The 17,834-nt window shown below is 35.0% G+C and overlaps 1 protein-coding gene across 3 annotated transcripts in view; it reads right to left on the bottom strand.

The window, feature by feature from the left end:
• Positions 1 to 1,119: 1,119 nt before the first annotated feature.
• ubr1 (ubiquitin protein ligase E3 component n-recognin 1) overlaps positions 1,120 to 17,834 on the bottom strand; it is a 41,520-nt gene continuing 24,805 nt past the window's right edge. Inside the window, exons 25-47 of one of the 3 annotated variants that reach the window (XM_015350832.2) lie at positions 17,584 to 17,738; positions 16,660 to 16,759; positions 15,924 to 16,027; positions 15,225 to 15,305; positions 13,629 to 13,810; positions 12,450 to 12,652; positions 12,063 to 12,156; positions 11,594 to 11,746; positions 11,315 to 11,415; positions 11,143 to 11,227; positions 10,843 to 10,991; positions 10,643 to 10,698; positions 9,933 to 10,029; positions 9,311 to 9,378; positions 8,340 to 8,487; positions 8,095 to 8,182; positions 7,578 to 7,714; positions 6,738 to 6,846; positions 4,516 to 4,572; positions 4,174 to 4,251; positions 3,340 to 3,510; positions 2,575 to 2,676; positions 1,120 to 1,742 (exon numbers count right to left, since the gene is read on the bottom strand). In XM_015350832.2, coding sequence (XP_015206318.2) covers positions 1,601 to 1,742; positions 2,575 to 2,676; positions 3,340 to 3,510; positions 4,174 to 4,251; positions 4,516 to 4,572; positions 6,738 to 6,846; positions 7,578 to 7,714; positions 8,095 to 8,182; positions 8,340 to 8,487; positions 9,311 to 9,378; positions 9,933 to 10,029; positions 10,643 to 10,698; positions 10,843 to 10,991; positions 11,143 to 11,227; positions 11,315 to 11,415; positions 11,594 to 11,746; positions 12,063 to 12,156; positions 12,450 to 12,652; positions 13,629 to 13,810; positions 15,225 to 15,305; positions 15,924 to 16,027; positions 16,660 to 16,759; positions 17,584 to 17,738 — 2,660 coding nt within the window. In that variant the 3' untranslated portion in view covers positions 1,120 to 1,600. Of the gene's footprint in view, positions 1,743 to 2,574; positions 2,677 to 3,339; positions 3,511 to 4,173; positions 4,252 to 4,515; positions 4,573 to 6,737; positions 6,847 to 7,577; positions 7,715 to 8,094; positions 8,183 to 8,339; positions 8,488 to 9,310; positions 9,379 to 9,932; positions 10,030 to 10,642; positions 10,699 to 10,842; positions 10,992 to 11,142; positions 11,228 to 11,314; positions 11,416 to 11,593; positions 11,747 to 12,062; positions 12,157 to 12,449; positions 12,689 to 13,628; positions 13,811 to 15,224; positions 15,306 to 15,923; positions 16,028 to 16,659; positions 16,760 to 17,583; positions 17,739 to 17,834 lie in introns of all 3 variants that reach the window. The other 2 variants (XM_015350831.2, XM_015350829.2) reach the window with 2 other exon arrangements.

Consider the following 17,834-nt stretch of genomic DNA (forward strand, 5'->3'; position numbering starts at 1 on the left):
CCTTTGTACATATTCAGAAACAAAATGTAATTATATTGACCTCTATAAATATATTTTCCTTTTAAAACAATATTAAAGTTAATATCTTAATGCACTCACCCGTTTGTTAATGACATAAATCAATATTGTAAAGTTAATTTACCTTTGAAAAATAAGATTACATAGATTTTATTCACAGTAAGAACCTGAGACAACTGTCCTAAAAGATCACACTGAAAAGATATACTGTACAGTATATGAAGCATAAAATACTGGTCTACATCATGTAATCATGAAAAATCGGTTTTAAATTATAGTGTTAACATGAATTGAAAACAGATTAAATTAAACAAAGTAGGGTTTTCCCCACAAAGAGCACAAAACATTTTAGGATGAGCACTAAACACCCTTTCAATCTGTGTATTTTTACTACTACAATGACTACTAAGGACTAAGAGTTTTGAGATTATTAGGACCATAACAGTCATTTCCAACTTTTGCACCACGCATCAAAACATTTTATTTTAAATGATGTTTTTTTATAAAACAAAATTAAAGGTTGTTTTAACAAAAATGGTGAGATTGTGAGGCAGTGCACAATATTCAATTTGCAAAAAATGATTCTGTATTGCTTTCACAACTGAATTAAAGAAAGCCTAAATGCCAAACTACGAAGAATATACTCTTTCTGCCATATCTCCAACACAATGATCATTATTTTAATTTACAGCCATCTGAATAAGTAAAAAAATAACAGATCTTCCCCTTTTCAGTTGAATGAATGAATCCTGATGTAATAAAAGTGTTACAACAGATGATGATCTGCTTCATATTAAGAGCTCAAATGCATTTAAAGCTACACAGAGAGAGTAATGTGTGATTAACAGGCAGTAAAGAAAATCACCATATATAGAGATTCTAACTATAGAAGGACAGAAGTTGACAGTTCTACAATATACAAATATAATAAACTTGTCTGTAAGTGTAGGAAGCCACAGATGAAGTGGGAAGGATATTCTGGCAGAAACAGCTAGCTAACTATTGACCTATGAATATAATAACATGATAATATTACAGAATAAAAATGATTCCCTAAGCAGAGTTTGTTCTCCAAATGTTAAAAAACATCAGAATAAATAATTTTGTTTCAAACAATCTTTTTATTGGGAGGAAATTCTCTGTGATCATTCTCCATCATTCAAAAATTATATCTGAATGATTTGCAGATGGGCGAGACTGCTTCCATTTCTTTCAAGACTTCTCTTCGATGAGGGAACTGATTAAACCAACCTTGTAATGACTTTAGGAGCTGATGCAAGGAACACATTATTTGTATTTGAATAACTGAGTTTTAAGCTTAAGTGAAGCTGCAAGCATTCTTCTTTATGTAGGTGTCCCACAGTTCAATAAAGCCTTCAAACGTTTTGCCATTCCATTATCCCTTAACAAACAGATCCCTTTCTCCACATTCCTCATGGAATCTGGCCAGGAAGCAAGATATAGCAGTTTCATCACTGATGTTACTAGAAGTTAAATTTTAGATTATATAATGAGGTGCTAAAAGGAGCCTCATCATTTAGCTGTCAAATAACTTTTATTCACTATAAATGTTGTTCCTCCCTCACAGCATCTGCCATTCAAATGCAAACATGACATTGACTACCTCCAGGCTACGAGCAATTTCTTCCATAATGCAATGCTGCTGCCAGAGCTGGTGGAGCTTCTTGTACCTTTCAGGTGAAAGATGTAAGGGATTGCCCCGTCTGTAAGGCAAAACAGGGCCTTTGTTATTTGATTATATCTAATCATTAACATATAATGGTATACTGATAAAGACTGTATGCAATTGCATACTGATAAAGCTCTAAATTAAACCAAACAAACAAAAAATATGCTCTCCAACAGCTGCAAAGGACAATCATAGTGCTTAAATAAAACGACAGTGTAAAACAAAATCTTGTTAGGACATTAATTTGATCACATTTGTCAAGGAGCAGTATCATGTTAATAAACATGTTCAAAATTCAGATCCACACAGACTGGTTTGTTAATTTTAAAATTCTGTACAAAAAATTCAGTTTAAAACTCTGAGCACAGTAGCAAAGAAATGTGATTTGCAAGGGACCCACCAAAGTATCTAGGCTAATTTGCACCAACTATTACTCCACTAGTATTACCCCCTAGTAACTATTTAAAAGTCGTCAGCCTTTTCTTTTTCTTATTGTCTTGTTAACATCGTTCACACAGATCACTGTAATTACTTTACTATTGTCATCTTTCTTAATAAATACAGAGAAGTATGAAAAATATTTTCAGAGAGAAAGTCTCACATTTGAATTTGAAGATTTGAACATGGGAATCAATTATTTCACAAGTACTGCTATACTGTTACACAGAAATGTGCATAAAACACTGATTTGTACTGTATTTTATTCATTCCCATAGTAAACTATTCTGCTTCTTAAAATGTCCCTTTATTTTTTATTCATAGGCAAGAACACATCTTATGAAATATGTATGAAATATGTTGCTGGATAGGGTCAAGGGGCATGGAAGGGCAAAAGTTTAATACACATGGGATACCATCTGGCATACCCCAGCTGTGGGTCTGTTTCTCCATAGTCATCAAGATATGGCGCTGGGTATGTGCTCCCTCTGGTCTTGCTAGCCATTAGGACAACCTCACACTCCCGGATTCTAAAGGGTAAAATAGCATGACCAGAAACAGAAAATATGCTCATTAAGCTCACTTCGCAATGAAAAAAGCAATTAATAGTTCGTATTTATTTTGTGTATATATCTATGCTCTGAAAAAATTAAATATTACAATTACTTGAATGGCTCACATTACTAGCTCACAACTGAGCCATTTACTGTCTAAATCTGCTCTGTGCATGATATTGTTCTCATACCATATCTGGCATATGACTTAATGCAAGCTGGATCAAAACCTAATTTGTTTCCATTGCCATTTATAGTGATACTTTACTATAAAACACTGCAAAAGCACATTTACATTACATTTAGATTGCATAGATTTCTTGGCCACTACATATCCTACATATTTAAAAAATAAAACAGATTTCAAAAATGAAGCTGGAGAAGTGAAATAGGAAAATACTATGTGCTATGCACTTCAGGCTATAACACACATCATCATTGACTGGGTTATTTAAACTCATTTTAACTGAGAAGGAATAGTTAAATAGCTCCAGTATTAACAATTCAAGGGAAAAATAAAGAACCTGAACCATAACATATGAGACAAATGTAAAGGATGTATAAAAGAAAAGGCAAGAAAACACAGCTGATGAACATAACCTCAAAGCAATAGAGCAGTACTGCTGGTGACTGCCTTACCTTAGGAACATGCCCACTCCTGCTCCACATGTGGCAGCATGGGCGGTACAAGCTCCCACCTCCTCCTGGTCCAGCACCTCCTGACAGCAGGGGCTCTGGGAGCACAGCATGGCCCCACAGAACAGACACAGCGTCGGATGCTTCTTGTCCTCGTCCGCTGACTTGGGACATCTACACATGGTAAGAGGGTTTCATTTGATCAAGGGTTTTAGAGAGAGGTTTAGAAGATCTGCATCACAAAAACGTTTTTTAAGAAGGTGCTAGTTTCATATTTAAATCACCTATCATAAGCCAGGTATGTACAATGGGGCTATGAAATTCTGATGTTTTATTTTAAACAACTCAGAGTATTCAATATTAAATATCTAATTAGAATGAATGCTATTAGCATACTATAATTTCAATACTAGAATTTAATATACAAGACAGATAAAATCACACTAAAACGTAAGGGAAAAAAAGCCTTCAAATTGCATTTAATTTTTTTTGCACTTCAATATTCCAACACTGCCACCGTTTTTTTTCCTTATAATGTGCTTTATACAAACACTTATTACTTATTAAGTATATTATTACTCCTACTTATTACATACGTGGGTATGAGTGGCCAATAACACGTGTTTTTTTTAATAGAAAACAGTAAAGTAGACAAGAGGAGAGTTTTGTGTTTTTCCAGGGTTTAAACTAAAATTACCATCAAACTTTTCTTAGACCAAGAAAGGCAGTGGTCAATTTAAACCACATATCTTCTCCTTATAATAATAGTACCTGCAAAAGACATTCCTTCTGCTTCATGAGATTCAGGTCTAGAAGCATTCAAAACATGTTACTTACTTAAAATGGCATGCCTGGTTGAGGAGACAACTGTAATCTTCTGGAAGATCAATTAACTTATTCCGTTTCCTGGGATATCTGGAGGAAGAAAAGAAAATATTTAGGGATATTTTAAGTGTGAAGATGGATTTAGTGTAATATGAATACATATGGACTGTGTAATACAAAAGCACTGTTTCACTAGCACTGTTCTAAATTTTGGTATGGGTCAAGCTACACTAAACCTTTTTATGTTCTGATAAATCTTACATATACATCAATACTTAAGACATCCATACCACATATCTGCAGACATTTTTCAAATTTCAAACAAAAACTAGAGTAAAATAAATCTTCACCCACCGAATAACTGAGACTTCTCCTTTAAGTGCTCTTGATACAGCTGGATGGCCACACCACCTGCATATAAATGTATATTTATTGAAAAGCACTACTAAAACAAGGAATGTTAATTCTTTAACTACAGTTGGTGTACACCAAAGTCTGCCAAAGCAATATGACTCCTCTTCAACTATCCTGGTCCCATAAGAATTTATCAAATCAAATGTGAGTAATCTATTCTCACCCTTAAAGATCTATCAATTTATAGTGTTAGGAAAAATATTCTTGCATACAAATTAAACATATATTTTTTTACTTATTATAGTGCTCAAAGTTAATAGTGGTTTATGTGCAACACTTTTTATATTTCAAGGTTATAAAGAATCAGCATTGATAACTGCATCTTTAAACACAATAAAAGTGAAATGCACACAGCCTTGTGCAAAACCTCCAATTCACCTCACAAAATACACAAAATTTCCAGGTATGCGCAGAACCACATTCTGTGATTCAGAACGAGCCAACAAAACATCCAGCGACGTGAAAAGGCCTTATTACATCATAAACAAGCAGGTCTGTGAATACATCTCTTTTAATTCAATTTGTTCAAACTCTTGCTAACTGAGACTATAAAAAAATCTATAATGTCAATTAATTTATTTTTTTATCGAGATTTAATAACCATTCTGAAAAATTGGGACTTTAGTTCCCCATTAATGTTTGCTGCAGACGGTTATCATGCCACACACTTATTAAAATGTGCTATCAGATTAAAATAACTATCAGATGAGGCTCAAAATCAATGCCAGCAACAAATCACACCTCTGCCTAAAAATGAAATGTTGACACCAAACACATGATGTTAATCTGCTGCGCATTGTGTGAGCGATATGGAAATACTGTGAACAACAAGATTCATTGATATTATCAATGAAAAATCCAACAAGGGGCAAGAACATACTTAAAAAACATTTGAAGACGAAATATTCAGTAGCTGAATGATGCTGTGTCTGTTTGCACCCATTATGATTGGCAGGTATAGTGGATTTCCTTACACTTGTCAGAGTTGATAAATTACTTGCTTTTGAACTACAAATGCACTGTTCATCAAGAAGCACTTTGTGAGCAATCATATGGAACCAAATTCAGAAATGTAACATTTTCAATTGGATTCTTCCCCCAAGTCCTTAGTCACAATTAATTTCAGTGACTGATCAAAGACATTCCAAGTGTAATATACAGCAATATTTGCTGTTTATCTCACTGCAAAGTTTTGTGGATATAAAGGATTAAATACACCGATCGTTTGGACTGTGGTTGTTTACTCAGGATTTTCTGCTTCATCGGCATTACAAGTCATTTTAATTGAGCTGAATCTTAACCTAGAGCAAGCAAATATAGTCCTGTGCAGTCAGACTATATCTGAGTCAAAACTGACCTTCTTCATCAAAGGTACTGAAATGAGTGACAGTAAATAAATATTGAGTTTAACACTTTATTTAACACAAAATCCAAATAACAGGATTGACTGGAGCAAAAGGCCAGGTTTGTCTCCAAGCTACTGATTCCATTCCAGACCTTTTAATGATTTTCACAAACACTGTTATGTACACATAACATATCAGCTGAAGAACTGAAATTGACAGTCATTTCAAGTACTTCAGTTCTTCTGAAATGGAAATAGCAAACATTAATGTGTTCAATACCAGTGTATAAAAATAGTCTAGATTAATGTTAATTTTGATCAACAACATGCAAGATTGCTCACATCAGCTAAAATGAAGAAACAATGTATTGCTTTTGATTCTAAGGCTTTATTTAATTAAAAACAGTATGTTTGATATAAATTTTTATTTGTGAAGTTCCAAATTAATAATTTAAAATTTGTTGAAAAAGACATTTGTAAATGGTCTTTTTCACACAGCAACATTAATCTGTTTTCTTGGCTAACTACACCTTTGAACCTAAAGGTTGCTTCTTGGCATTAAGCTACGCAATAACTAGGAAACAGATAAAAAAACTTTATATATTAAAATAATATAGTTTCTCTTAATCAGGAAAAGATTAAGTACACACTCTGCAAAACTGATAATTCTAGTGTTTTCTTGTGTTGAAATGTTTCTAGTAACCAACAGTGAAACATTTCTGATTTCCTTTCATGTATAATTTTTTTTTAAGTAAACTAGCACCAATATCCAACATAAAAAAACTCAGGTTCAGCTGTGTTTCACAGTATGAGGTACCTGCTTAATAAAGGTGAAATGGTCTCTTTGTAGTCCTGGAACAGCTGGAAGAGGTTTGTTGGTAATGCCAGATAACTACATAGTGCATCCATTTGTCCTTCAAAAGAAACTGCAAGAAAACAGCAGGACAAAATCAATAATACAGCACCTTTATGTACAAGAACACACAAAAACTGGGTCTGTAAAAATAATATTTTCCAGTTTTAAACAGATTATGGTTAGGACGGTTAAAAAAACTATAAAACCTTTTGGAAGCAGCATTACCACTGTGTAGCTTAATCACATCTGATCTTACAAGCATGGCTGTTCAGTTCTGGTATGGGAAATTCAGGTTGCTACTACAAGTGATATTGATAGACTGTAGGTGGCACTCTTCACTCAGACCAGAATTTCAAATCCAATGCCCCAGTACAGTAAAATGGAAAACTGTGCTATTAGAGGTGTTGAGACATTAAACCAAGAATTAGACTTTGAATTTGAGAGTACAGGTTGATGTATTGTCAATGAAGACCAAGTCACTTTTCAAAGTGCTGGAATGTTAAACCCAGGTGTCCTGGTTAACGTCCAATCTGGAGTTGTAAAACTTGGCCTTCCTGAAGTTCCGAGGTGGGTCCTTTGGATTATAAAAGTTATTTTATCCTTCGGACTACATAAGTGTAAGGAATGGAATGGACTAGACAAGTCTCTCATTTGAAACCTTTCTTATGGTCTTAATAATTATGATGATTGTGATTATTATTAATATGAAGCCAGATATTATGGGCTTTCGATACTACCACTGTTTAATACCTATACTTCAATAGTCCAGAGGCAAGCAGTTAAGTTTAGACTGTCAGATACCATCAGTGCTGCACAGCTCGTCTGGTGGAGGCACCCCCGTAAGGCAATTAAAGAACAGAGCAGCACAATGCAGGAAAGATACTATTCCTCTCCTGACTCTGTCCGCTACACACCAGCCTGGCATATCTCCCCTGAGCCTGCAAAACAAACGAAAGCCATCATTAGCAGCCACAGAAGACAGCTCTTGACACCTTCTTGGACCCAAACCTTTAACTACCATTCTGTTTACAACAAGTGCGATAAGAATTCTTTCCGAATTGAGATGATTAAAGATAATTTAATTCTGTACTGCTAATTTTCTACTATTGCTCAAAGAGCCATTAAAAGAAACTGTGATGATATTTGGAAGTATCTGAGGATAGATATAGAATACAACTTGATCTGGACCAAAGATAAATTAGAGGGGAGCTTTAATTAAATCCACAACAATATAGATAATGTTCACCATGCTTGCTACATCTCACTTTAAGGCCTTGTGGAACAGGCCTCTGTTGCAAGAGGCAGATCTTGCACTCACCCTTCTGTACATTGAACCATAGTCTGATAGAGCTCTGCTGCTGATCTGGATTCCTCTCCATCATTTTCTCCCATCATCTCTGGAGGATCTGACGGCAGAAGCACAGGAGATTTCTATATAACATAACTGTAAATTAGACTGCATGTATCATTCCACCCAGTACACTCATAAATGTTACTTAACATGTGCACATCTAGTCTCATTAGTTTTTTCTGATTGACAGCTCCTCTAGAGATCATGCTTACCATTGTTGGAGAGCAGGATTTGTACCACATGTGCCATAGTGACGAGGTGGAAGATATAGAGGTGGTTGTATGCAGAGCTGATCAAAGAGGGCTGGAGGTCTACCATCTCCTCCTGATAGAGTGCTGGAATAGCAAGCACCAAGCCCACCTGGAGCATACACACAGACGTAACTTAAGCACAGTTTAGAATAAGACTTATGCATATTTAGAGTCCACCAAATGACCTTCTAACAGCATGTAAGAATTGCAAGAACAGCATTTTCAACCCACTTTTTTTCTTCTGTCTAATCCAGTTTTATATAATACAATTATATAATGTTAGGAATAACATAGCAATGAGAGGAATCAGATTAGACAATTTGTACATTCTAATAGACATTTATTGAACTTTAGACAATATATTATTTAAAAAAAAACTTAAATCATGATTAGTAACTACACAAACATTTGGTGTTGCCTTTTGCTTACAATTAACCAGATGGTGCGAAAATGAAGTCACGTTGTTGAAACTCATACCTTGGCTTCCAACAAACAGCTGGATGAGACTCTCAGATCAATCAGTTACTAGCAACCACAGAAGCCACGGATGAGCCAAATAGCCCCCTTTTACTTATAGCGTTACTAATGTTCTTAAATGAAAACTATACACCTTACAGGTAACATGCATTTTTGGGTACTTATTTTCATTTCATGCATTTTGGACATTGGAAGACACATTTAGTCGCATTATGTATGAAAAGCAAAATGCATTTGAAGAGACACTGAAAAATTCAAAGCAGCAAATAATATGACTATACTATCAAAACTATAGCATAGGCTTCTGTTAACAGCAGCACAACATGGTGTGCTATAATAACTTGTGCAGCAGGAATAAAGTAAAGAATAATACTGATTACTGTTCATCTTTATCTTACGTTTCTATGCAATATTTTGATGTATATGGTTGGAAAGCATGAAAACAATACACTTACAAGTAGATGAAAGAGGTCAACATCTAGAATAGAAGGTGTCTCCTCCAAGTTAATGTTAGGGATTAAGGCTGGTGGGGAAAAAAGTCAAACCACAAACATTTACATTATGTAAAGTTTCATTTTACTACTATATGAAATGAAAACAAAAAATTAAAGAACAAAAGAATAAAAAAATATCTTTAAGTATACTACAGTATACAATTTTTTAGTCATTTACAGTACAGATTGGAATGTTGTCATATTTACATACCATCATAAACTCTTAAATTAAGATTACATACACTTAATCTTACAATTAAGATTACATATGCTATATTTCATAGTGTGTACTGTATGTTAAATTATTTAAAATATACATATGAATATTTAATAAAACTTGCAAATTTAAAATATTCTAAAGTTAGTGATCTCAGTCATATTATAATGAACAAGGTTAATTTTTTATCTGTTACTAAACCAAGAAATGCTGTTGTCCAAAAGTATCTTAAATAGTATTTTAGAATTTCTAATACAACCAATTATTGTGGATAAATGGTTCAGCCAGCACACAAAAGACTGAATTTTAATATTCCAGACAATGCAACCTAATAAGACTAGTAATGTTTTTTATAAGACTGTTAACCTGAAAGCATGCCAACAAAGTGCTTCTGAATCACAGCGTGTGAGGATTTCTGTCTCTGAGCTGCTGCAAACTGCACCAGTGCTTTCAGTCCAGCATGCTACAATTAAACAGTCAAGGAAAAGGTATGATATCAATATGTAAGTCACTGTTAACACCCTGCGAAGAACAAAGAGTTAACAATGTAAAATTACCCGGGTATAGCACCATGTTTATGTGACAAAAAGTTACTTCAAACTTAAAAGAAACATCTTACTATACAAAAAGGAGAAATGTTTGCTCATGCTGGATTTTGTGTTTCACAGCACAAGGGAATGTACAAATCACACTGCTTATCCTGTATTTTTTGCGTTGAGCTATACTGTACAAATCTACTGGCCACTAGCACAGAATGAAATGTCCTCCTTGAAAAGCTAGCAGGATGACTTTAACAATATCTTATGTTTCAAATGTTTAATGACCCACCTACATATTCTTTATTCCACACCTTTAGTGTTTACTTGTTTGTTACAACAATAATAAAATTGTAATCAAATTAGGAACACTTTTTTCTCTGGATCAAACAGCTTTTAACCTCCACTACCATGCTAATACAAAACAGGAACAATCAATGCTTACAGCTATCACAAATAAAGTATTAAAGAGAAAACTGTTTCTTCACCTCTAAAAAAAGATGGGCCTTAAAATAATCTCAGACCTGCAAAATACTTTACCTGTCTTTTCTGTAGAGAGCCAAAAAGTGGTTTTCCCTCCTCTTCCAGCACATTCTCTGTTAAGAAAGAGCACACCTTACCAGTAACTGTACCCTACACTTGTATAGACACAACAAAACAGAAATGACAGAAATGGGAGATTTAAGACAAATCTTTTCACTTTTTTCACAAGAATCTTAAGGAAAAATAAAAGCCCTCACCTATAGCCTGTATGGTGAAGGCACATGTGTTCCAAGTCATCAGTGGGACTCTGGGATCTATTTCATTAGGAGCCACCTTTAACCCCACTCTGTACACAGTTGTGGCACATACCACTAGCATCTCGCTGATGCTGTCTGAATATCTGGTGCTAAAAGGACAAAAGGTAGTATTAAGATCAGCTTGCAATTATAATGTACGCTTTCACTTAATAAGATCTGAAGGAAACAGCTCAGGTTGGCTATTATGGTAAACAGTTTCACTAACTATATGATTAAACTTAATTTATGAGTTCTACTTACGGTGCTTGGACTCCAAAACTAAGAATAGATCTAAAATCTGCAGGATTTTCCACACAGAGATGCAAATCTGAGTCAAAGCTGCTTTCTGTTGAGCAAAAATTGAGTAGTATCACAAAACAAGGAAGTGTACATGGAAAAAATACTAATGAAAGACAATCTAAAGGTATCTTACCACTTCCTTCAGTTGTAGATTTTAACCCCTTTAATCTGGCCAGGATTATCTGTATCCATCGTGGCAATATCAGGAGCTGCCCCACTAACTCTGCATTCTCACTGTGGAGACAAACCCCAGAGAATAACAAAGCAAAAATGCAAAAAAGAAAACACCAGTCAATCTATATGCTGAGCCTATAGAAATCTTCCATTTTTCATGCAATACCAGAGACACTGTTTCCATTAGAAACATTAGAAAAAAATGACAATTTAGGAAAGAACAGAAAAGGGTACCTACTAGTCGAGTTTGAGAGGCTCTAGAGGAATGAGAGGGATGACAGTGTTGCAGAGGGATTTGCAGAGTGGACACAGGTACTCTGCATTCTCCAGGTCAAAGATCAACTCTGCATGAAGACGGTTTCGAGTTGTATTCTGCACGGCTTCAAAGTACCTAGACACAGGGCACACAGGGAAGCAGTAATCATAGTTTTGAAAAAGACTGAAGAAGAAAAACAAGCATATATTCTAAAAGGAACACTAATTGCAGATGCATGAAATGTGCAGGAAGGACAAAGGTTTAGACTAATTCAAATAACGTTCTTGTACCCAGATATTAATATTAAATAATTAACTATTAATAATAATTTTCTTGCTAAGCCTTATAGGATTGAGAGCTAGTAGTTTAAATTATATTTGACACCAGTTGCTTTTAATTGTATATTTAAACCTGTCCATCTACAATACATAGGAGAACGTTGTGTACGTACTTCTGCCAGCAGAGGGCATGCATAACGTGCCCACAACTTCCCGTGTGTGTGCCCACAGCCAGATCCGGGTGCATGAACAGAGGAATGGAGGTTTCTTTCCAAGTAAAGAAAAGCAAACAAATTAATTTGCAATTTAAGCCCAATAACACAATATTCATGAAAATAATTATTCTTAATTTCAAGCTGAGATTTTACAATAATACTGGACCTTGATTTCTTATGATTTTTATAATGTTAATTAATTGATTACTCAAACTCTTCAAACTGAACCTTTCACCTTAAGATGAGAAAAATACATGGACATTACAGCAGTCTAAGCGACTAGTGGAAGCCAATCTCAGTGCAGGTTAGGCTCAGTTTAGGTAGAAGATCTCGCACATGACAGACCTGTGTTGGGCAGCGTTTTGCCCCTGCACTGAGTTAAAACAGTAGATCTCTGGACACAGGCCGTCAGGACCATAGCAGGGGCTGTTGCTTGCACCTCCTGCTCTTCTTGGCACAGGATGCAGGTGAGGACTTCCCTCTCAGCCAATGCAAGGCCACGCTTTGGGCCCACAGCCACCCTCGACTCTCTCAGGATCATCGCAGGGCTGCTGAAGAGGAACCTTTTTATTCCATTTTTTTCTCTAGCAATATCAAGCACACATTAACTTTAGATTGAGTTTAAAGCAAAGTAAGGACAGTATGGAATTTTGTACATTTTATTTGTACTCTTTGTGCAGGATGACACGTGGAAATTAATATAAATATTAACAGGTCAAAATGCTCTCTGAAGCAGTCTGAAACAGGAAGGAGACTGGGAGACCACTTCAGAGAACATGTTAGGATCAGAGATTTCTCCAAGCCCATAGTTTCTCATTTCACCTCTAACGGCCGTGATCACACTGATCTCTCCGTCTGCTTTCTCAAAGTAAGGTTTCTTAACTTCTATAACAGAAAGTTTTGAAACCAAAACTTATCCTGAAACTTGGTTCACACCTTCCCCCTTCTCTTAATGACACTCGTTTCCTTCTAATCCTCTCTATTCATTTGTAGGTTTTCGACTTCACACCTCTCTTCAGTTCTCTCGACTTCACACCACCTGAGTGCCCACTCTGCTTCTCCCATCCTCCATACTCCCGGCTTTTGTTCTCCTATCAGCTACTGATTTTCCTCTTTCTCACACCCGAAGAAGGCTCCACAGCCAAAACCTTGTGCTTCCTTTCTTCTCTTTTAAGCACGGAATAAACCTTTTCTTCTTCCTATTTAGCATTTGTCTGCCTTGCACAGGACATTGCAACTCTGCTCCTTCTACTCTACTGGTACAGAATTTTCTGTGCTTAAGAGTTTACAAGGAGTAACTATGATTAATTACAGCAGATTTGCATGGCAAAATTCAAGATTAATTATTAGGTTAAAGATTAATTTTTAAATTTGACAAATTCCACATAATTCTAAATATAAATTAAATCTGGTTTTATGGGTGAGCAAAGCAAACCCAAACTTTTTCAAAACAGTATTGAGACATTTCAATTTTCACATAATTTCAATTTTCATGAGGTATTTTCCTCCAAAAAGGACACTCACCTCTCTGGGACCCGAGAGGTCTCTCCCTGTCCTGCACTCTCTGGAGTGCTTTCATAGAGCAGCTTGTGTGTCTCAATGAAGTTCTTCTGCATAGCCGACATCTGGGCCATGATCTTCTGTCGGTGCAGCTTGGCTGCTTCTGCCTTCCTCTTCCTCTCAGCCTTCTCCTTGTCCTGAACACACTACCACATAGAAACACAGTGATAAGAGTAAGACCTGTGTTGGTCTCCTCAAGGCCACCTTTACCCCAAAAAACTAAACAGACAATTCCAAAGCTCATTGAGTCACAGGGATATAAAATCAGAAAATTAATGAGAAGGAAAAAATGACTACAAATGGCTGCCTTTTGTGCTATATATTTTAACTTCATAAAGAGAACCAAAGCATAAAAAAAATCACACTGAAGTATTTCCAAAAAATACAGGCTTCCAAAATATAATTTTATGTATGAGCTTAATGATATTTTTAATTAATTCTGATTTTATCTTATAAAAGATTAAAAATACTTTTTCTTATTGTATGCAATTTTAAATACAATCACATTTTTAATCTGATAGTATTTATAAGAAAAAAGGTGCAACTGTACAACTGCAAAATGTACAAGACATGTGTCTATGCATTGAAAATATGAACTGCTATATAGATGAAGAAAATGACAAATCCTTTCAACTGTGACTTAATACATTTGAATTTTCTATAAGAATTTTATTGGTTTAATTATTAGCTTTAATATTTAATAATAATTAATATTGTAACCACAAGAGACTAATATTTGTGTTATGCATTATGACACAATAATATGCCTAACTGCTACTTAGACTCCATCAAAAATATCAGGGACAAGTAATAGGTTTATTCCATGTTGAAAAGAGAAGAAATGGAAGCATGGAATAAACCTATTACTTGTTCCTTTGCAGCCTATGCATGCTGACGCAGCTACCCACCTGAACTACTTCAGCCTACTCCTGCTGCGACCCACTATGCCTTCCTCTAAAGCTTTTTCTAGATCTCTTCTTCATTCCTTCTCTTCCTCTCTGGGCCACTTGGCCCCCTCTCTTACTAAACCAGCATTCTGTCTCTTCACAGCGATCTGTTCCAAGACCAGGTTTTCTAACCACCTACTAATCCTTTATAGATGTCATCGTTATAATATAATTCCTAATGGATTTCACCTGAAATATTACACTTTTTCTTTTGACTCTGACACCACACAGAGTAACACTCAGAGACTTCTACAAAACTTTTCTAGGAAACTAATGCTCTCTACCACTTTCTCTCTCGAACAACAGAATACCCATTCTGACAACAACATCAAAGAAGCAATATAAAAAATATTAGGTTATTTCAGACAAATTCAGCTTCATGCAAATACTGATTAAACCCTAAAGAATATACTAACAAGATAATTGTTTTGCTATTTCAATACACTTTTAATTGGAATTGGTCAAGAAATATCTAGAAGAAATCAGATGATGAAATTCACACAATTCACTGTAACCACAATTCACCATAATTCACTGCCATTTACCCTTGGCACCATCCAGATTTCTCACTCTCTTTCTAATATTAATAGTCCTACAATATCAGCCTCAGTACCTCCTCTGGTTTGGTATGATCAACACTCATTGATGCAGAAGGGCTCGATTTCTCTCGAAGACATTTCACTGTTTCAAACATCTAGAAAAATAATAAAACATTTTCATATTTAAGTAATTTTTTAACATACAAATAACATAAAAGACATAAGAACAAAAAAGATTAAGAAGATTAACAAACACCATACATACATTTTATATAGGACAGAAATACTTAAGATGCAAGGACAAAGTATTAAAGTTCCCACATCAGCCATACATTAAGAATACTGTACTGGATCTGTTACACTTGGTGACATTCTCAAATTTAAGACTCATATCTTGAGACATCAATAGATATATTTTTAAAACAATTTCAGGCCAAACACATACCTAGACACCGTTACATTTGATAGCAGTCTTAATACCTTGATAAGATCCCTTGTAATATTCCCCATGAGTCCCTGCTAATAATACAATAATACAACGGGCAGGGCAGCATGAAGCACAGGTTCGGGCTTTGAAAAAAAGGTTATGGGTTCCAATGCTTGGTGGGACACTGCCGTTGTACCCCTGAGCACTGCACATCACTCAAATTAATAGGGTTAAATAAAGGATTAAAAAAGAACCATCAAACCACTAACAAGCTATAAAAATGGCAATCAAACCAACAAACTTAGTTGGTAAACTGAATAGGCAACTGTGAAGGTTCTCAGTGTACCTGCAGTGTCCATTTGATCATGTCCTTCTGCGCCTCCAGAGGTGGAAGAGACTTCATTTTTTCGAGGAAGTTCAGCAGAGATTTGCCATGTTCCCTGCCAGTACCTGGGAGGGAAATTAAGGTATTATTAACATTAACAGCATGGGACACATTAACTCCTATTTAATTTAAACTTAAAATGTAACATTTATTCTACTCCTGTGCCATATAAACAACCATTACATAAAAATTAGGGAAAAAAGAAAGCACAGTATACCCACAACAGATCTTATTCTGAGATAAGCGTCTGCTTATAAAATAAGAAAAAGCACATTTGAAACAAAAAATAATGTACGACACACAAACTCAAACACCCACTCACACCAGAGAGAAGGCAGTTTGTATGTGTGAGGTGTTTCACTTTTTATAATTGTATAAATTCAGTGGAGATAGTTATTAAATAAATCAATGATGATAAAAAAATTGTTTCAGCACATTTGATGAGCTACATTTGTGGAGCTACATTAGAAGCTCACTACAGCATGTTAACAATCCTCGAAGATACTAAAAACAAACTTTTCCTTCAAGTTAAGAAATGCTTCTTGCACATTAATTTGGAACCCCAAAAAACTATTTGATTTATGTCTTATATGAAAAAGGTAACAGGAATCAATGCTTGTCTTGAAAAAAGTGTCACTAAAATGTACATTCAAAATAATGAGGCTGCCAGGAGCATAAAAAATGCCAAAAAACTCACTCATTGCTTTCAGACAGAAGTCAAAAGCTACTTCTTCTTCACTGCTAGCCTCAAGCTGTTGTTTTTCTTCTAGTAATCCTTGCGCAATTAGATGGAGTGCCTAACATTAAATTGAAAAACAGTTAAATTAGCAAAGCCTTTTTAATAAACCTAGAGCCATTAAATATTTAGCAACACACTTTTTAACTCTGAACTCTATTACAGTAAAAACTATTCTAAAGGAGATTTTGCCTATAACATGAAAGATACTGAACTTACCCTCACAATAATGAATTGCTTATGCTGGGTGTATATGTTTCAAATGCATTAGCTAACAAATCATAAAAAATCCAGTAAAATGATATATAACAAGTAGTAAAATAATAAAATGTAATAATGTATACTACTTAGGTTTAATATTCAGGAATATCAATGGTGCCCCAAAGAGTAAGGTCAATTGCCTATTGATGAGTGTTGATTTTGTTGCTTGCTTTAGCAAATTTCATGCAGAATATTTACACATGAAATTAAACAGCTTGGAAAGGCATGGAAAGATTTTCAAAAAATAAGTCAAAAGATACAGATATCAGATTTATATAGTCTATAATGCATATATTAAAGACTACAGCATATATTATTAGTCATATGAAAGTATGTTTTGAGGCCAAAAAACATCATTTGTGATTTAACAGACACTGGCACTTATGGGCACCACACAATTTGTTCACTAAAGTGAGGGTTTACTGTACTCTTATATTACTTGAAAAACTTCAGTGGACCATTTGAGTAACACACACACACTGGACCAAAGGTAAACTTATATAGAACTGTGTAACAAGTTGTTTCATTGTTTATAAATTTGAAATCAACAGTACAGAGGAAATATTAGCCCCATCCTAAAATACATAGCATAAAGCAGATGTCATCAAGAGAACAAAACTATACCCTCTGAATCATGGCTTCAGTCCATAATGTTCCCTGATCTTCCACCGCTCTTTGCAGTACTGTACGAAGTACGTGGATTAGGACATCACATTTGAGAAGATTTACAATGTTTGCAAAGGCAGGAGAGAAAGCAGGAGGAACTGGAGGTGGGAGAGCTGTAAAACAAAAAGTTTCACAACTGGAATCAACGTTCCAGAACTTACAGTTTCAAAAGCAGGACATTCTTATAACTAGCATTTTAATTAATACAA

This window comes from Lepisosteus oculatus, chromosome 8 (assembly GCF_040954835.1).
Source record: "Lepisosteus oculatus isolate fLepOcu1 chromosome 8, fLepOcu1.hap2, whole genome shotgun sequence".
Classification (NCBI taxonomy): domain Eukaryota; kingdom Metazoa; phylum Chordata; class Actinopteri; order Semionotiformes; family Lepisosteidae; genus Lepisosteus; species Lepisosteus oculatus.